The sequence below is a fragment of the Gavia stellata genome, chromosome 14 (assembly GCF_030936135.1).
Source record: "Gavia stellata isolate bGavSte3 chromosome 14, bGavSte3.hap2, whole genome shotgun sequence".
Taxonomy (NCBI): Eukaryota; Metazoa; Chordata; class Aves; order Gaviiformes; family Gaviidae; genus Gavia; species Gavia stellata.
Window position 1 is genome coordinate 20,894,993 of NC_082607.1, and position 21,450 is coordinate 20,916,442.

Genomic DNA, 21,450 nt, shown 5'->3' on the forward strand with positions numbered 1-21,450 from the left:
AATTGCTTTGGTCAGTGTTTATCAGCACAGAGGCGTATGGCAGAGTGAGATTTATCTTCCCTTTTCTGCCTTCCTGTAGGCTATTTGGGAGTCTGGGAGCCCAGGAACAAACAGGCCTGCTACCTGCACACTGGCTCCGGGAGCAGATCAGTGAGAAAGCGAAAGTAGAGACAGGCTCTCGGCATTGCCTTCTGCCACCAGCAGAACTAAGCCAGCAAGAGAAGTGACACTATTTGTTACTAGCGTGACCCAGAAGCTAATTCCTAGCCCGTTCCTCGCACAGAGCATGGGGGAAGCAGGGAGAGAGCTGCGTCTGCTGTGGTTTACTCAGGGTCATGTCTAAAGGCATGTCAGATGGCAATACGAACAGCAGAAGAGCCCTAGGCCAACAGGATCTGTTGTTCCAGAAGGAGCCCAGCTGTTCTATGCAGTTACTGAAGCTGGCTGCCAAATCTCTTTACATGCTGATGACGCTGAGATCAGGAATGAGTCTCCACACAGTTGCCATGGGTGCAAGTCAGGCGACTGTGGCTCAGGCATTTTTGTGTTTCTGATTTACCTAGAACCCAGGGCAGGATCATCCACTCCACGATGGTGGGAGGTGGTCCCTGCATGTGAAGGTCAGTCCTGACGATGTGCTGCGATGCCAGCAGGAGCATGAAGAGGAAGGTTAGGTAAGAGCCAGTGTGGCAGATAAACTTTATAAATGGCTTTTTAATGAACAGTCCCAGCCTGCTCTTCGGTGCAATCAGATATGCCACGGATAGCACAGGAAATAGCAGTCCAATGGTGACACAGGTCAAGAGTTTTACTGCCCAGTGTTTCCGCCTCCATCCTGGAAAACCGTCATACCAAAGTGTTGCTAGTAGCTGCTGGCAGTTTGGCTGAGCAACAAACTGAGGAGGAAAATAAAAGAAAGATTATTACTGACTGGTACTTCATGTGCACTCCCCCTCACGTATGTGTTAGAGCCAACACAGACCCTCATATTAAGTCTGGGGCTGGCTATGGGGTGGAAAAGCATATTTTGAAGACAGAGGGAAGAAAGGACAGAGATTTTGCTCTTATTTTTCTACATAGGTTTTAAGATTTCTTCTATGAGTTTTTTTCTATTTGAAGCATCCTTATGTAAATCAGTCACTCACCACACATAAAGCCTCGTGCAAAATTACTACGAGCTTTTTCTCTTCCCATGTGTTTCTCTTTCAGCATGTTTCTTTTCAGAACGTTTCAGGTTTCGACTGCCTCAAACAAATCACTGCCAGCATCTTTAAGAAGTGACTAAAAGATGAGACAGGAGGGAAAAGGTGTAAAGCTCTGAGAGTGTGTGTGTGTGTGTGAGAGAGGGAGAGAGAGGGAGAGAGAATGTCTCCAGAAGTGTGTGGGGTGCTGCACGTGGTTTTATGCAAGGAGGCCAGCATATGTGTGTGTGGGATGGGCTGGGCATGAGACAGCATGCAGTAATGTGAAGTTCAGCCAGGTGACATCTGTTGGGAAGCAGGACAGCACATTTGTAAACGTGCCTCGCTATTAAGGAAGAGAGCAGTTGTAAAATGTAAGAGATTAAGCAGAGGCAAAAAGAAATCTTTGATCACGGTACCAAAAGTGACACTCTGAAGTTTACTTTCACTCTGTGAAAAACAGCATTATGATGGTGATTTATTGCATCTCAGCGACTCCATACCAGACATGCTCCGGTTGCCACTACTTCAGACAGTTTTAATACCTAACAGCCCTTGGAATTTCACACTCAAGCCAAAGTATTTCTGGTCTATGCCAGAAGACTTTATGTTCCTGATTATACCTGGACAGCCCCATGGTTTTCAAAACTTTTCAGACCCATAGCTAATTAGAGATGTCTGCAAGACCAAGACAACTGTGTTTTTCTTTAAGTATTTGATTTCTAATCCAACTTAATGAAGTTGTACTTCTGATCTACTAAATTCAGATTTCTTACTGGGCTCTGCAAGTTCAAAAGAAAATCTCAACTATTGTTCTGAGGATGCTTGTTATACTTACTTTGCTGTAATTAAACCAGAAAAACTGTCCTAGCATGGATACAGTTATCAATAAACATACTCCTGAAGCAATATAACTATATCCATGACCGGGCACAGCTATATCAGAAAGAATCACACTTCCAATGGACACAATAGTACTAGCAGCATTTATCAAGGAGAAGAGACCTCTTATAAAGGAGACTCAAAGCGGTGAGTAACCTGAAGATGACAGTACTGTTTATTACACTTGGCTTGTCTATATTTAAAAGGGATCTCTGGGAGGGATGTAGTGTCACCACGCTCTTCTTCCCCCTCAGGGAAGATTTTATCAGGCAAAGCACTATTTCACCACTACAATTTAAACCAGCTCTTGGAAGGACTATGCCATGGTAGCAAAGGGACCGGCTTCTAAATACAAGAGTCTTACTGTTTTGCCACCCCAAATTGGTATGATTTTTTGACCCTGGCAGAAGCTCCTATATAGACACTACTGCACTCAATGTAGACATGGCCTGGGCTAACACTGAACCAGCCATCACTCGCGCATTTATGAGATGGTTACAAGGCTCTTCTCATCATGACTAAAGATACCTAGGACTCCCCATAGGTCTTATCACCAGGAGATCAGATTCAGTGTGAAAGAGACAATTTATTAATAAAAGCTTTAGCACACACCCGTATCTTTTAACTATTCATTCCCCGCCAAAACTGCCGAATACTGGGAGGACTTTTTATGAGCAGTTCTTGGAGCGCTCTATACAAGCAGAGCACTATCACTGCCATGTTCAAAATGACTAAACCAAGGTCAAGCGAAAGGAAAAATTAGTTGCTCAATCTGATAAAGTCATTCAATACTGCAGGTATTTTTAGATTTTGTGAATATATTTTATATGCTCTAACAGGCTGCTTATATCAGAATCAGACCATTTTTGGACTGGGTAGTTCAAATACATGGACTGACCAAAATTAGTATTGAAAATAAGATCTCCAAGAGGAATATCTGGCATTTATGAAGCTGGATGTTTATGTGTTATTACTATAATAAACATGACTGCGGCATCTAACACACAAGTGACACTGTGCTCCAGAGGGCATCAGAAAAGAAAATCAGAAACGCATTTGATTTGGAATCAACCTACACATGCATGCAGCAGAAACTGGACAATGGTTGATATGGTGATGATCTCCAGAAAAAGCCAAGGCCTGTTGCCTGTAACAATCAGAAAATGTTACTGTAAAATTCCAAGTCTGGAGCCAGTCATGAAAGAAACAATTCTACAGAAACTGAAAAAACATCAAGCATCGATTGTCGTTTGGTTGGTTGGTTTTTAATCTATTATTTCAGAAGGGTCAGCGCATTATGTCTAAAAGCTAGCAGAAACGGAAGGTTACACTGCTATATTTTCTCATTTAAGATCACAAACAGGAGCTGTGACCGGACGTGTTCTGCGGTAATTTACATGGTAATAGATGCTGCTGTTTCTCTGAGATGCAGTACAACTTTTTTTTTTTATTTTGAGGGGGAAAATGTATAAACACATTTTCTCTTTATCACATATGATAGAAAGCTCTAAGGGGAGAATAAAACTGTTTTTCCCTTGAGTCAAAGTCAGAGTCATTTGAGAAATCAAATGACTATATGTTCCTCTGGTTGCTGTGCAACTTGCAAGCATCTTAAAAGTGCCTCTTCTCTGCCTAATAGCTCATTTCTAAAATCTGCTTTCTGTGTTGTATCTGATGTTAGTTCTTCAAATGGAGAGAAATTCACACATCATGAAAGAGCAGTTTTGAAGACCAGCTTGGCAAAAGGGAATGGAAACGGAAAAAGCCATTAAATTTTCCAATTAAGCCAACCTCACTGAAAGGGAGACCTAAGGGAAGTTTAAGCACACCACACAAAGAAATTCTCCCTAATGTCACAAACCATCAAATGCTGTCTTTATTAAAGGTAAGGCTAAGCATTTACCAATGTAGGCTTTTACTAACTTGTATTAGTCCAACTTATTAATCACAGGTTTAAAATTAGTAAATACTGCAGCTTAGATCTCAAGTAGCGCAAGGACTACAGCTGGCTGAAAAACAAAATTTCTGGTGTGCACAAACACTGGAATTCTGAATTAGAACAAAGAAGTCAATTAAGCCCGTGGTGTGCTGCCTAGAGAACCAATTGTTTTTCGGTAATTTGTGTTAACTTGAAAGAATACAGAAACTAGCTATTTCCCTAAGTAGTCCTGTGAATGTCAGCCTCATCTTTGCTTCAAGGTGTTGTTACCTACACTAAACCATCGAATTCATTGACTAGACTAAACCACTGAATGCTCAACTCATTAAAGATTGTCTAGGATTCATACTGCTAAATCAATGCACATAAAATATAAAAACATGAAAAAGCTCAGCTTTAGCTCTTTTAGCTGTGAAGTAGCCTGAAACTGTAATAATATCATGGAACTTTTGTTATCATCCATAATTTCAAATTTCTTCATAAAGTTAAGGAAAAAATCTTATTTCTACTTTGCAAATAGACAGAACTGAGGTCTGGAAAAGCAAGCTGACTTCTCCAACACTACTTATGCCAAGGCCTTTCCTGAGTACAAGTTCAACTTCCACCTAAGTAGGGTCCCAAATATGTTTTTTGCACCTTTTTGCAAAGCCTTTAATTTGCCACAGATAGAAATAGTACATGTGTGTATCATAGTCTTTTATCATTTCACTGAACATACTGTATGTGACAGGATTTGGTATCAGTTAAAGTTTCTGCACAATGAAAAGGAGAGATCATGATCATTTAAAAAACGGCATATTGTCCCAGTTTTGTAGATGGTCCAGAATCAGAGGCAGATGTACTGTACCAGAAGATGAGCATATGACTTGCAAACAGTGTATTTCTCCAATACACAACAAGCACGGTATCAAGAATTTTTTTCAAGGACTGCTGCATTATAGGAGCCTCCAATCTCTATTACAAATGGCAGCACAAGACATCATCCATAGACATGTTGGAGAATGTTCTAACAGCTGCATTCATGAAAAGAAATGCTTCCAAAATGTGGCATTTATACTCAATTCAGCTAATGTATGAACTAAACATTCAATGCTATGAAGCCTGTGGTAGTGCTGGCATAACTTTTTCCAGGATTGTCCCTACTTGTAGACAAAGCCTGTAGATGCATTTCTGAGGGAGGTAATCCAAAGAGCGAGCTCCTTATCCCTTACCTATTCAGCAGAACCTGCCCCTAGCTGAAGATGCAGTTCACTTAATGACTAGGAGGTAAGATGCAACTCAGAGTACCTTCTTGTGAGGACAATGCCACTGTGTCACCGATGGGCAAGATGCTCAGTCTCCTGGCTTCTGAAAATGGGGATAAGTATCTTTGCCTTTCCAAGAAGTGAGATCAGCAACTTCAGTCATGGTTGGGAAGCACTTTGAGGGTAGAAACTACTGCAATACAAAGTCTTTTATGTTCTCTCTTTCTTCTTTCAGTCTTGCCAGGGTCTTTGTGTAACGTTTGGCTTGCAGCTGGATTGTGCTATTAGAGAATTTCATTTTCAATGTTCATCATACTCATTGTCACCTGATCCTCTACCAAGAGGAAAACTTTTAAGGGAAAAAAGTAGCTGCTGGATGGAGTGTCTTTTTCTTAACACCTCATCTTTACTGATATTTTTATGTCACCTAAATTCTACTTCTCAGGAATTAAATGCTTTCTGTATGCTGTGCCATTAATATAAATATCAAACACAGAAATTATGTTCCAGCCCCCCTCCCCTTATCTATGGGGAAATCCCTTATCTCTCACAGTCATAAGTAATTCAGGATCAGACACAGATGGGCTGAGATGTGAATGCCTCAGGGAGCAACTGAAATAGCTCCCTGATAGACATCACAGGGGCTGAGCACAGTATCTCTGCATTTATTCTGATTATCATGAAGGCTGCCAACAGGCTCTTCTGTTTGGAGTTTGTTGGAGTTCTTTTCTGTACTCTTGCTGCGGATGGTGATAGTGAATGCTCTTCATAGATGAATAAGCACTAATTTGTAACTGCAGAGCCCTGTGTTAATAAGTAGGACTGAGTTCTTCTATCAGTCAGCTACATCAGCTCCCAATGAGGTTACCACTGAGAGCCAAATGTGGCATGGGAGCCATGAAATTAACTTTAGTTCCTCTGTCTGACACTCATTTCAATAGGTTAGATCTCACCAACAGCACTGTATTCCACAGCATCTAAAACATGGCAGCTGAATATGTGCAAGATTACTGTGTTTGGGGTATTATTATATGCTGCTGCCCTCTACAATTAAAGCTATTTTGGCTTTGGAAAGTCAGATTTTCACATGAACTGAGCTAGATTTTGCAGTCTGTGTGACAATCAGGCAACTGCAGTGTCTGATGTACTAGCGTAAGTATATATTTAACTAGATCCATAAAGAATGTAGATTTCCTGTGAATCCAATTCTATCATGAAAAGGATAAATGCCATTACCATCCTCCACTCAGTAGAAAGCCCTGTCCCACCCCGCAGAGGTACTGCCTTGCCCCTTCTCTCTGGCAGATTGAAGGGACATGTCTCTGAAGACAGATGTCTCCCCGAAGTGCTGGTGAGCACAGTGTGGCCAGGCAGGGCTGGGAGCAGCAGGTCTATGCCCCTCTTCATCCCAGGTCGCTAGCAGGGGTGACCTGCCCAGGCACCTACTCCACACACATCAATACAACTGCAGATGGACTGGGGAGAGCACAACCTTTCCTACTTGAATTTTCAGAATCAATTGGCTAGAACTTCCTTCCTCCCATGAAGATATAGGAAACTCCTACACAGTCAGTCCTATCACAGACTTGGTTTATCAATCAATGCCAAATCTTAATGTCTTAACCCACAAAGCTTAATACACAGTGTCAAATAGCCCAAACATGCTGTAACACTTGGCACAATGTCAACAGGCACATGGATCACACTATGCAATGAAATGATCCTCTTTACTCTAACTTCGACTTCAGGAACATGAAATGGCATGCAAAGAAATGAACTTTTAAAATCCATCTTCTTCCGGCACTCCCAAATCCTGCAGATGCTCCTGCTAAGAACCAAGTAGCACAACACACTTCCAGTGCAACAGACAAACCACTCTGTCTCCATTTCATACCAAGGACAGGATATTCTGAGGAGGAAAGGAAATGCCATTGTTTGATTGCTCTTAAAGAAAATTCCAGTGGGCAATACTCAACGAGCTACATTTCTAAATTAGCCCAAGACAGAAGAAAGAAACTATATGTGGCCTAATTTGATGTCTGCTGCAGAGAGCCAGTAAGCCCGATGAGATCAGATATTCTACATAAGAAATACCAGCCTCCTCAAGTTTGCAGTGTTGCAAACAGTGAGATGAGTAAGAAAATCCTCTTTTGTAGCACATTTCTTTTTAAAGTTCAACCTTGTTAATGATTGCAAAGTTATTTACATTCTGCTGCTGAAGTGTGAGCTGCAGAGGGTAAACACCTAACGGTTGTTCACCCTGTTAATTAAGTACTTTCTGCAACAGGAAAAAAAAGGAAGAAATGAGACAAAGAAGTTGGAAGGGAGGCTGTATAACTCAGGGAAAAGGGACTACAACTCAACATTCCTCATCAGGCACTTCCAAGAGGTAATAGTTTTTTCTCAGGAAAATACAGGATGAATATCCTACCAAAAACACAGCTGATACTCACATGCCTGTTACTACTAAGAGTGAAGCACTGATGCAAATCCAAATGGCAGTCATTCCTGCCATTAAGAAGATCACTAGCTGAGCTGGAGGAGTCCTTCAAGAAAACCAGGTGCTACCCAAATTGCTCAATCCCTCTGCTGGTGAAGAAAACAAACTCCAGATCCTCCACAGATGAACATATGGCCTCAAATTACACCGAATTTTGTCTAATCTGTTCTTAAAATATTTTAAGTGACGATGACACATGAATCTTAACTAAAGGTCTCCTATCCATAACACATCTCGTGATGGTAGCAGACATGAACTCAGCTTAAGAGGTAGCAACTGGAAATTCACCAGTGATGTGAATGCTGGCAAAAGGAAAGACTGAATAACCTCTAAAAGCCAGCTACAGTTCCATCAAAATTCACAGTTTTCACAAATTTATCTTGGATTGGCTTAAATATTTAAATAGAAGAGGTCCCACATATTCTAGGACAAAGGTAGAGGCTTGCAAATCCTCGGTACCTACCCATGGAAGAAGCAATTAACAAAGTATTTAAGCTTGAAATTAAATCCACCTCTACTCAGATCACTTAAACGTGTATTTAGCTATAGGTTTGTATTTATGGCCTGTGTCAGCAGGATTTAAGTGCAGGCATATATTCTGCATTGAATAAAGGCAAGCTGCTGAACGATGCTTCTGGAGGCCAACCTCTGTTAGCAAACACCCCACCAGAACACGATTCATCTAGGTCAGACCCTGGGCAAGAGTCCGGATGTAAGCAAAACTTTTCAGCATTTATTTTAGCAGACAGCAGACTACAGTTGATAGATAAATAAACTCCTGTAGGAAGTATTTCAGCAAACATTTCAGGATACAGTTCTGTTACAAAGATTAAGTAGGCATAGACTGGGTTTCCAAGGGCAGAGTGCTGCAGTACAAGCAAGTGCTGTATATGAGTGATACACCTAAGAGAGACAGTTAATTCACAACACACTAACTGATTTCCAAGAGCTGAACAGGGGATATTGGACACATCCTACAGAAGCACTGAAAAAAACACTCAGGCTAAAAACTGTTTTCAGACAAATCTTGCAGAGTTTCCTAAGTCCTCTTGCAGGCAGCACTTCAAGAGTTACATATCTGGCAAATGAATACCGGGAGCTCTCACAGGCTTTAGCTGAAGTGGAGAAGGTATTGACTTTTAAGTAAAAGGCTGGGTTTATTCTCCCTAGTGAATTTCTAACATTTACATTAAATAGGTGATAAGTAAAGCAAACACAAGAATTTTAAAAGTAATTCACAAGTATTTTTAAATACATACTTACTTTACCCTATTAGTGTTAATAAAAAGTTCTAAAAATATTTTTCATTTGCTTCCTTTCTGACCTGAGAAATATCTATGCTGAAACTATTTAATTTTAGTATCTTTTTTCTTTCTACCTTACCTTCTCCTGAATGAGTAAATTTATGCCAATATCCAGGAAAGAACAGACCAGCATACTATAAACATTTCTCACATTCTTGGGAACCTCTAAAGGCTACCCTCTGCTTCAGAGTAATATCACTGTTGTAGGATGAGGAGGACATATTCTTTGCTGAAGGATGTTTACTCAGCCAGCTGGGGTTTGTAGAGAAAGAATAAGAACACAAAAACTGCAGTCACAGCTTTTAAATGCCATTCTGCACAAGATCTCGGGTTGGGGCGGGGGGGGGGGGGCGGTATTATTAACCCGTATATTCACCTCATTTTTCTTGGAGTGAAGAACTATGAGGTAACTGTGTTCTCAATCATGAGACACCTAAATGGCTCAGATGGATGATGATGGATCTGATGTATACGTAAGAGCTGTAAGGGGAGAGGAATCTCAGTTCTTCTCTCTATGGAGTTTCATAACAGTCTTCACTAAGCGACAAAAGTAAAGCTGAAATTCACAGAAATAAGATAAATAACAGTGACCACTTCTATATCCAAAAGGGAGAATATTTTTTCCACAGAGTTTATTTTTTCAGGGTATCATTCAAAGTGAAGTATGAAATAACATGATATACTCTTCACTACTGACGTAAAGCTGATTCTGAAAGGCACTCTAGACCTTCAGACGCAGTAAGACTGAACACTTGGCTTATACAATATATAAGGCATCACTTCTCCTTTCCAGTTTCTGTTGTCTATAGAAAGCCAATCAATCATGGCCTGTGCTTTAACTTTGGCTTCCAAGGCTCTTCTCTTGCCGACAAGAAGACTGATGGGATACATGAGCTTAAGGGAACTGACAAACTCACTAAATCATTCTTGAATGTACTTAAAACAGTGGCAATCCCTTTAGCTTTCAACATATTTCCTGTCTTTGTCCAAGAGATCATTTAAGTCAGAGGCACGAGGCACCAAAAATGACTTAAAGAATGATCCAGGCATTTACTGCCTGCTACACATTACACTAACACAAGCAGTGTCCTTGTCCTGACTGACATACCGGTCTTACATTGTTTTTTCAAATTTGTGCACGGCAAGATTAGTCAGAGATGATTTTGCTGTCAAAAGATAGTCTTCTGCAGTTCTGTTCTGTGACAGCTGCAATATGTGGCTAACCTTCATCAAGTTAGAACATTTTGGTGTTACGTGAATGATATACCAAATAATACTGCCTCCTCAAACAAACATTCATGTCCACTTTGTCAAACTGATGAACCATCAGTTCTCTGAATATTTCTTCTTCTTCTTCTTCCAAGTTTGGAGAGAAGTTACACTTAAATGCCACCTGTCCTAACTTTTGTAACACAATGCAGCTGTAGGGGTTAAATTTCCATGCTAATTTCCAAAACTGAACAAATAGATCTGGCAACTGCACAAACCCATAGAATAGGGGCTCCAGGATATGCGCCACTCACCCTGCTGCCCCACCAGCGATCAGCAGGAAAGACTGTTACAAAGGGTGCAAATGCAGATAAGTCTCCCCACCTGTCACCCCGAAGTCCAGCTGCTGAGACTGTTGATAACAGCTCAGTTGGTACCACACGCATGGAAGATTTTGTAATGTGGTCATCTGCCTGCTGGGATTGAGTCTGAGAAAAAAACAGCTTCATTTAGCATAGGCCACTGTTCACACATCAGATGGTAACTGTGCTGCATACAATAATGAATGAATGAATGCTGTTGGAAAATGAAAGGTGACATTTGGACATTCAGTGCTTTAGAAATCCCTAAACTGACATTCAGGTTTATGGTGTAGGACAGATCTGGAAGTAGCATAACCACACCATCCCCACCATCTAATACCATAAGGGATACGGATGTTCCACGTCACTAGAAAGGGGAAAAGCTTCCACAAGGAGCAGCTCTGCTTCCCCCATTTAGTCCTGGTAAAGATCTTTTCATGACATGGTATGATTTCATTCTAGAAACCTGAAAGTAAAAGCCTGTTTATTAATCTTCCGAGCTGTGCAGGCTCAACAAAAAGCTAGCTTTTTATTGTGCCTTTGAAGAGCACAATAGAAATATTCAGCCCTGTATCATCGTATCTCCAGGCAGCGTGGCAAGAAAACAGACAAAACCACGTGAGAGTAACTTAGCAAGCAAAGAAAGATCTATGGCTATCCATCAAGATACCTGAATGACTTTCAAAACAGGTAAACAAAGTGCAGTAGATGAGCTTTGATTTTCACAGACCTCGCACTTCCATTTTTTATGCATCTCTGATATTTTTAAAAGCTCTTTTTATACACTAACTGAAGTGCCCTTAGAAATTTGCCAGGTTTATGCATACTCCCTGGAGAATGATGCTGTGCTTCTAACTGCAGCCACACAGTTGACAAGAGTCAAGACACAGCTGAAAAATATGTGGCATGGCAGGAATGATTATTCATTCACTCCAGTACTGTATCTCAGGAGGCACTTGCCTATGTAAATGTCTTGGAAAAAAAACCTAAAACTTTTGAAGCTTCATCCTGAAAACAGCAAAGAGCACTGTTTTTAAATTAGAAAAGCAAACAATTCTACTTCTCTCCTGTCATTGATTTAGAGTACAGCGAGTAAGAGAGACTAAGGTTAAGGTTTCTGAGAGGCAATTTTCATGCACTCCTTTGATCTAATTCAGTGAAAGTGCTAAGTAATATAGTCATAGGTAAAATAACATTTTTTTCTGAGTGCCTTGCATTGCATGTGTTTCTTACAGATATATAAACTAAACCTGCACATCTGCAACTATCAGTACCAGAAAAATGCAAAGCACTAAAATCCCACTACAGTGATGTTTCACTTCATTTTAAAGATGTGAATGACCTGTGATGGAGAGCAGGAAAGCAGGAATAGGCTGAATGTATATTGCTATTCTTGTGGCTTAGCAGAATGTTACATACAAGGAGAAATCTGCCATTTTAGACCTGACTCGCTGCTACACTATGGTTGCTTTACATTATTTTGGCAATGTAAAAAAACCTTAAAGGACACAAAAATTATATTTGCATTCAGCCTATGCTCTGATTCTCCAATACAGCAATGGTACACTGTACATACAACTGTGCTTCATGTGACTGGCAAGATCCTAAGAGATTACTTTTCCCCATCTTTTCTTAGAAATGCAAACAAATTAACAAATGCAGAGCTAATTTGGTGCCAGAACAGCATAGTGAAGATTGATCCCCAACAGCTGAGCTGTGCCTTTTCTTATTAAGTCTTCAGCACCTTTCTCCTTCCAAAATTAGTCATGAATAAAAAAATTTGAAAAGTAATAATATGAAGACAAATGCCCTATACTACAGAGCATTTATGAAAAGCCTACTTGACTCTTAGACCGGAATTCCCATGATCCTACGAAAAGAATTTCTTTCAAAAGTGGACTGAGAAAACTGACGTGTCTGTGCTGGATCTAACTCATCATGTTTTGCAGTGTACTAGAGCTGTTCTCATTTTTTTCTAATATTTTGTGACTGCCAAGCAAACAGCAATCACAACTATTAAATCCTTCCTATCTTCTAAAGAAATGATCAGGGCGCTTTTGTAATTTGAAACTGAGGACACAACCATTCTACACTTAAGATGAGATGGAGAGGGAGCTTGTGAACATTGCACAGTATGGTTTTAACATTTACTACCATAAAATATACTACAAAGCTACCTTAGGGCACATTTTAATCTTTCCTGTATAATTGGAATTTTTCCTTCTGTGTAAACAGTAATTTACCTTCTAGGATATATGGGCTTATTAAAAACAAACATGAAAAGCAAGAAATTTCTTCTCTATTGTTTTGGCCCTCCTCCAAAGGAAAAAGGTCTTCTTCCTCATGAGCAACACATTTGTCAGTTTATAAAATACTTAACACATGTAATGTTTAGGAGAAATCAAAACTTGTACCTCCCAGGCTTTTTTGTTGAAAAAAAAAAGAATAGGAGATTTTTCTACCCTTGTAGAGCCGAAACCCATATCTGTTTCATGAGGCAGAAATGCGCTGGCAGTGGGATTTACCTGGGGATACAGACTGAGGCGGAGCCTTTGTGATGAGGCCAGTATTATTCTGGAGGCAGGACTGAACTGAAGTGGTTTCCCTCACTAATTCATCCCTCGTCCAGGTTGCTCACTGTGAAGACTGAGCCACTCAGGCCAGATCAAAAGATGAAGTTGTGTATACCATGAGTATGTTTACTGGATTCAGTGCAGACAACAGGGATTTGTGTCTGTGGCAGGGCTGATTGCTAATTGTTTGGTAAAACTTAGTGTACAAGATCAGATTTTTCTCCAGTAGCTAGGTGCCAAAAGATGCAGCTAATTCAGCAGTGGAATTTCAAAATGCCTCAGTGAGATAAGCGCCTAATCTCCAACAGGATTTAGGCACTTAACCAGATTACACTCTGTTTAAAAACTTACTGCCTACTTACCTGCATATTTAGCAGCCTAACTGGCTATAAAAAGGGGGCCCAGTTTTGAGCAAGAACTACCTATAGATATCTAGCTTTTCCCATCGAGTTTTTTTTCAGTCCTGTATGTTCACTGCTGGAGATCATCGACCTGCAGTAGAAATTTGAATGCTGTTACTTTTATGCACCTGAAACAAACCAGCACCTACTCTTCAGTATGGGAGTGCAATGGGAGGGAAAAAAAAGGCATGGTGGGTTCATCTGAAATGCCTTGGAGAGAGGAACACTGAATAATGTGTCTGGTGAAGAGTACTCTTGAATTCCCAGATCACTTATGCTGGTACAAAGCAAAAGTAACTTCAAGATCTACTCCCTACCCAAAACACACAGTACCGCCCCTCCATCCAAAGGTAATAATGTCTTTACCAATTCCCTCTTAACCACTTCCCGAGAAGGGATCTTGAATGTATCTGCCCAATTAAGCTGAAATAGAATAATTTCACATTTGGGGGGAAATTTTGAGGTTTATTTCACTCAGAAAGAAAAAAGCTGCAGTAAGTTTGTCTAGCAATTAGTCCAAAATCAATGTGAGATTACACATTCTTTATGCTGAATATGAAGAACTAACAACTGTGGTAACAATATACAGCCCCAGAAAATAACTAAGGTCCACTTTGGATTTTCATCTTAGGCTACTAGAGATTTGACTTGTTACTTTGTCAACGTTAAGATATAAAAAGCTTCTCCATCCAATCCAATCCCATTTAACGTTAAGACATAAAAAGCTTCAGTAGAACAAGATGATCTACTTTAAAAAAGTCTGTTTCTCTCTGCAGAACTGTCTTTCACAAAACCAAACTTGTTTCTATTTCCCTTCCTGTCCCCCACAAAAATTCTCTCAGTCTGATACTCTTCAGTCATAATTAAAAGGCATTTCTCAGTGTCTCCCTGAAAAATGTTCCTACTAATTTTTTTCAGAAGCTGGCAATGACATTTGTATCTTGCTTGGTGTTTTATAATGGACTAATCATTATACGAAAACCACTGCAATGTTTTGCTGCATACAAACACCATCCTGCAGGATGCATCCAGTATTTGTGAATAACCAGGTAGGATGAGGGAGTTCAGTAGTGCTGGTTTCCCAAACGCATTTATTCTGTCCCTGCCCACCAGTATTCTACCTGGAAACAGCACTGACATTAGTTGGCAACACAGAGCATATTTGCTATCATTTATATGCTGGAACTGTCATGAATATGTCATAAAACATGGAATTTATCCATATGCTTGGAATTCAGTCAAACATGCCTAAAAAAAGAGATAAAAACTGACAAGCAAGCAAGCGAAGATTAAGAATTTGTTACTTTAAAATAAAAGAACTTCAGGACTGTTCAGCACTACATTTCAAAGAGAGTGAACTCCTTCAGACTTGCAGTTTCTTAATGTGAACACAAGATTAGGGTAGCCACAGATTTATGCTTGGATGTCAATAGTGAGCCTGAACTGTGACAAGACATCGAAATCAGGAGTGACCTACACACAGCAGTGCCAGTGGTGTCCTGGCTGCTGAAGGGTGTATGTGGCACAGCGTCTGTAGCTATCAGGCCAGTAAAAAAAAACAGAAGTAGAGTTTCTGGCCCTTCTTAGATTCAAGGAACATTTGACCTGATATACTGTATTACCCTTCTCCAGACCAATTCTTCACTACTTGTTCATGTCCCTAAAGCATGTATGGTGTAACCTAACCCTGTCAGCTAGAGTAAAAACCACAACCTGACATGAAGGCCAGTGAGCCTGACACTTCACTGGAGTAGCCCAATAAAAGCAGTAAGTGGCCACGTGCTAGATCCCAGAAAGCTTGAGGCTTCGGCTGCAGCTTGTTGCATCAAGGGGCTGGTACTCAGGAGGCGTAACAGACCAAAGGGAAGAAAGGAAGATCTGCATCTTTCACTTCTTGACTATTTTACCTCAGATGACACAAGCAGCCATTAAGGGAGGAGGAACGTGTCATATCAGGCTGTCCTCATCTGGGTCAATGCATAAAACAAAGCGCCAAATGTGGGGAAGACAGCAAAAAGAATAATGTGGCAGCTTTTCCGTCACTCCTGTCACCCTCTGGACATAAAAGAATGTAACAGACATTGCAATTCAGTTCCTCAACCAACAAGCTAAATTCCTCCTCCTTCAGATAACCTGGAACATCACTGGCCAACAGTAATATATCATCTACTAAATTCTGTCCAGGTTTGGAAAGAGAAAATCCAGAGCCAACTAATGAAACTGTTGTCAGCATTCTCCTTGGGTTTGTGGCCTTTATTGAATCAACTTACAAATCTCTGGATTTGAAGGGCTTCTGAAAGGCTCTGTGCCCTTTAGCTGAAGTACGTCTTTCCTCTCTGGTACTATGGGCAGGAGTTTGAATTTCTGGGAATTGCTTCTCAGTTCCTAAAACCCAGATGAATCAAGGAGTAAGAATCAGCCTGAGGTGCCTCAGGTGTGAAGAAGTATTTGCACGACATGATCCACTTCCTACAATCACATGAGCATTTTCACCTAACAAATTGTTGGTAACATGGAGACCTAGGACAGTGAGAGCGCTCTTGATATCTCCTGCTCTCTTTTGCTGCTGTTGTTTCTCTGGCCCCTATGAGTTAGTGTTGAATGGGTGCTAGGAAGTGTTTGGTGGCTGGAGGAAGTGAATTATATATTGTATTATTTCCTGCAGTCAAGACCTTCATGAGCCAGGCAACCCCTTCTAGCTTTTGGTTCCTGTATAAAAGCAGCTACTGGGAAAAGCTTTCGGAGCTAACAAACCTGGAAATCTCTGAAGGCTGCTCTTTGCAGGGGGATGGGTTACAAAGAAATGGGATTCAAGTACCTTTGAAACAGAAAGTGTTGGTGCTGTAGAAGCCATAACCCACTGCAGCAAGTCCCAGTCCTGTTGCCCTCAACTGTCATCAGATTCATGCTGTCACCAAAGTGCACTGAACCTCCTGGTTTGCAACTAACCCATTTGCACATGGTTCTCCACTCAATCTAAACTCATCCCTGCTGACTCTCAGCTAGCAACCCTGAACAAACCCATGGAGGCTAGAGAAATTACTCCTTTTACCCAATACATGAAGCCTTCACGCACCTTCGCATTTAGATGACTTACCTCTTTCTGATGATACTTTATTGCTACCTTTAGCTTTGCCAAATCATGACATTTTTGGGGATCCAGCTCTTCGCTTTGATCATCTCTGTGATTGAGAATGATCTCCAATTCTCGGGAACTCCGTGCTTGATCCAAAAGGTCCTTAGCAAAACGCTTGCACTGCTGTGAAAGCTCTTCATATTCAGCCTTGAACTCATTTTCCACTTTGCTGAGCTCCTTCAGCTCCCAGCCCAGTCGGAAGGCCGTCAAGATGGGGTCCTCACTTGATAAGGCAATCAACGAAGGGCTGGCTAAGGCTTTGTAGATGTTCAGCCTGGACCTGGAATGCCTCAGGCTGTCCACCTCCGAACTGGAGACACATTCCACACAGTTGCATCTGATCTGGTGTGGGCGTGGAATTGTTACCCGTCTTTGGACAAGCAGTTTGATGATTTCATAGTTGTTGGTATGAGCCGCCAGCATTATTGGAGTGATATCTGGAGTGAATTCTGAAAACTGGGTGTCCATCATCAAGGTTGGAACCTATATAAAGGGATAAACCATAGTCATATTTCACGTGAAACAGCAGAAATCAGATCTCCCTCCTTCATACTTTTGAAGTGATGTCGTAACAAAACAGAGTTTTTATAACACCCTCTGTTCTTTAAATCTACTGCTATTGTGGCAAAACCATCTTCCCCCAAATCATGCCTGTCTGCCTCCTGAGCAGGAACCTGTGACCATCCAGTTCCCGGTCTAGTGTAAAAGTCAGTCGCATCCCCATCTGAATGCTTTATATGTGAACCTGTTCTGAAATGGGTATGGGTTCATATACCAAAAGGCGGAGTTTTGTAAGAAAAAAGGAAGACAAAAGGCCCACATAATTACACAAAAAGAAAGTCTAGAAAAGAGTGAACACTGAATAGATTTCCGTAACTATCATTATTTGCGTTATACATCTGCATTGGCAGGCCAAGAACCTGCTCGTAGCAGGCCCTGCACAAACCAAACCAAACATTGGTCTGCAGTTGAACAAAGCTCTTCCTCACCTTTTCCCTACTGTTTTTATTTGGAAATACTTTTCAGTAGAAGGATACATTACATAACTGCCCTCAGAATAGATTTAGGTTTTTTTAAATAGGTTTGAAAAAATTTAAATGTAAAATTAATGAGCCATAGTCCACTACAAATAAGACACTCCAGGGTGTGCATTATTCAGCTACTGTTGCACTTCTCAAAAGATGAGCTTAATGCACACCCTGTTGTGTCTTATTACTATATGCAGAGTGCAAAATTAGACCAAAATGCTCTTACATCCCAAGCACGCAGTGTGTTTCCATTTGCAGCACAGGCAGCTCTCTTTGTTGTGTGTTAATCATTACTCAAGCATACTGTACTGCGTGTGCCCACCACTCTTGCCCCGGCAGTTGGCATCCTGCTGCTCAAGGGGTGATTGCTGGTTTTGGTGAACAGTAGGCCTGTTTCCCCTCGCAAATGTCAAAGGCATTTCAGAGAAACTATTGTCAAAGTGCCCTAATGACAGGAAACATTACTCAGTCTGTAAAAATCCAAAAGTAAAGCAGCGATAAAGTAGCATGAAGTAACCAGTTTGAAATCCTCTGAAGGATATACCCAAGACTGGTTGTGAGACAGTGTACCTCTAACCACTGAATCTGAGTTCCCTGGGAGTTAAGTGCTTCTATAGCACTAAAGAGCTAAAGACTCCTGGGCTGTAGCTGATTGATAAACCCCTACATAACCCAGCCGACAGCAGGACGGAGCCTGTTCACAATACACAACACTCCCAACAGTCAGCACCACACTGAGATGCAGGGTCATTTACTGGAGCAGGGCTCACTGGGTGGCTGGAGGTATTTTTGGGAATAATACAAGTCTGCTACCCTGGATGCGGCACATGAGGAGTTAAATCCCTGGCAGCCTACAAACACACAGGTGTAAAGAGGCTTTGCTAGCAAGGCTAGTCCCTACAGAGGCAGCCAGGAGGGACCTATAAATAAGGCTCATGGGGAAGAAAAGAGAATGGTAGTGAGGATTTGCTGTGGGTCGTGGAGGGCTTGGTGTCTCTTAGCAAGGTTGGATAAATGTATTTTAAGATATCTAGTAACAAACAGCTGGAAGCAGCTCTCTTTGTAAGGTCTTTGACTTTCTTTGCTTAGCTAGTTCAGGTAGTTTGTTAAATGTCAAGAGAAAGGGGTGGGTTTTTCTTTTTTCTCTCTCTTAGAAGCATTTTTTTTTTTAAAGCCCTGATGCTTGAATAACTGCATTTATCTTTCTTCCCCTCCTTTTTCAGTCAGTCACTGGCTGCTGTATTCACAGCCTCTGCCTCAAAGGAAGAACACTTTCCCCCTCTATCACTCCTATTACTGTCAAGTTTAATCTTGTTTTTCTATATGGAAGTTATTGTACCCAGGGCTGTGAATAAGATTTTCAGCTTTACACAGATGAGGTATTCATGTTGCTTGGAATATGAAATGGGCACTTGCCAACAAGGTAGTAATGTTACAGGTGAGGATACTGCTAATCTTGTCTGCTGCTGTCTGTTCCTGAGGTTTTCTAAATCTGGATCTAGGACTCTCAAAATGGTTGTCCCAAGGTTTAGGATCAAATCGGGATAGCTATCAAGTGATCTCCCATTCCTTATTCTGGCTTATATCACAAGTCCTCACCCCAAAAATGGAGAAATGGAGCACTACTTTGTTAGGTCTCAGGCAACCGCTGTGTGGAAGGCATGTTCTCCTGGGCAGCATGCAGCACTTTTAATTAAGGGATAAGAAGCGAAATGGCGGTGCAGAGACATAGAGGCTCCCTGGGGTCTGGGAGCAGATCAGTGTAAGGCCTCAAATCACAGGAGCTGAAGCTTATTTCTGATTATAGCTGAGCAGCAAAACAAACCACCAAAACACAGAACAGGAATAGTGTGGATGATGGCTGCTGTGGCCTCTCTCTTTTCTGTGTCTGGCTGATCCAAAGACCATGCATTGGCTAAAAATTCTGTCTTGTGGTGAATATTTTTGTTGTCTTCTTGTGCAGTGTTTTGATCTGCATCGTAACAAACAAACTGTCTTGTTTTAAAGATGGGGCTATGCAAAGCAAGTCTCTGCTCTGAAGGCTGTATATTCTACATATTATCACTGGAGGGGCCGCGGAGATTACAATAATGCATTGTAATTGCTGATGTTCCTCCTGCACTACTGACAGGTTAAATTCATGTTTAGATCAGCTTCTTCTACGTCTTAGGTTAACATACAGTGATGGAAGCAGAAGAGGAATAAATTATTCTACCCCAAGAGCTCTGCTAAGCTCTTCCAAGGTTATTTTCATTAAGTGACCTGAATAACAAATTCTTTTCCATTAACCTCATCACCTGACGCAAGCTCTTAAGCAGAGTCCTTCAGAACCTTATTGTCACTGCTTGCATAGGAGCACGTGCCTTGTCTGTATTTCATCTTGGTAATGTTCGCTTAAGAAATTAACGCTACCACTAACAACAAGCGATTGAATGCTTGTTACCATCTTTCTAGACTTAATCCTCATAAAGGTAGGCTGCTTACCACTGTACCACCACTTCTCTGAACAATACTGCAGTGAGTGAAAAGTCTCCCTTATTTAAAAAGATGGGGGGAGAAACAAGCTTAATTCATCAGAGGAGAAGAAAATGAAGGATTAGCTCACATAAAAGCACTGTTCAGTACAGCTAAGCTCTCCTCTGAACAGAAAAACAAGTTTTCCAGTAAATAGTGCATTGCTGGAAAGAAGTTCTAGACGGGAAGGGCAGGAATCTCTGCTTATGTTAGTAATTAGTACAGTGTAAGAGGAGCAGAACTACAGAGCAAAAAAACCAAACTGGCACTGAAGACCCGATGGCCTTGTTGTAGGTCTTTTAGGAGTTTTACTTTGGACTTAATCTAGTCTGGTATCTGAGTAACCCTGGAGCACATCCCCTGGTTTAGTGTGTAAAAGCAGTCCAGCTCAAGTGCTCTGAGACTGCTCAGCAATGTGAACCAAAGAGCAGTAAATGGGGACGTTAAGGAGATACACCTCAAAAGCATGCTCCTCAACCAAACTAAGAGACTAATATCAATGCATCTTTTGCCTTTTACGGACCATGGAAGCTAATATCCAGGTTTAAACACCAGAAGATTTCAAAGCAAGCCATAGTGTTTCTACAGCATCTGTCATCTATCTATGCATATAAAAAAGGACAACTAGGTGAAAAAAAGTTGTTCTGCAGCAAAGGAACTTCCCAGTCAAGTGCAAAATCTCGAACTCTGAGGAAGAGCCTGTCTCTGTCTAATGACTGTTTGGGGATGGTTTTCTGTTTCTGTCTCTGCGTCTTATGCTTTTCTGCCCCTCTGTGTTGACAGTCCTCCTGATTGTGGTCTGGTAACCCTACCAGACACTGGTCTCCCTTCATGTTCAGGTCTCCTCAGTGTTCACCTTTACTAGTGTTCACAGCTGCAGTCCCTCCAGATAACCTTTCAGTGCTTCAGACCTGAACTGAAAAGAGAATATCTAGAAAGTAAAGCAAAGTCTAACCACAAAATCCTTTACTTTCTTAGTTTTGTTAATTTCTAATTGTAAGCTTCTTGGGTCAGAGACAGTCTAAGTGTGCATCCTGTCTGGCATTGAGAATGCTGCCACTTTTGCTTGAAAATAACTAATAATACTTTTACCTGTTATAGGTGGAATTGCCACATTTTCAAGCCATCTCCATTCCATAAACTAGCACCTCACCTGGACCGGTGTAATAAATTGTAA

General features: G+C 41.1%; 1 protein-coding gene across 1 annotated transcript in view; it reads right to left on the reverse strand.

Moving 5' to 3' along the window:
• The window catches only part of TRPC5 (transient receptor potential cation channel subfamily C member 5), a 65,376-nt gene that overhangs the window by 31,357 nt on the left and 12,569 nt on the right, over positions 1 to 21,450 (reverse strand). Inside the window, exons 2-3 of the mRNA XM_009821743.2 lie at positions 16,693 to 17,214; positions 560 to 896 (exon numbers count right to left, since the gene is read on the reverse strand). Of these exons, the coding sequence (XP_009820045.1) occupies positions 560 to 896; positions 16,693 to 17,214 (859 nt within the window). The remainder of the gene's footprint in view (positions 1 to 559; positions 897 to 16,692; positions 17,215 to 21,450) is intronic.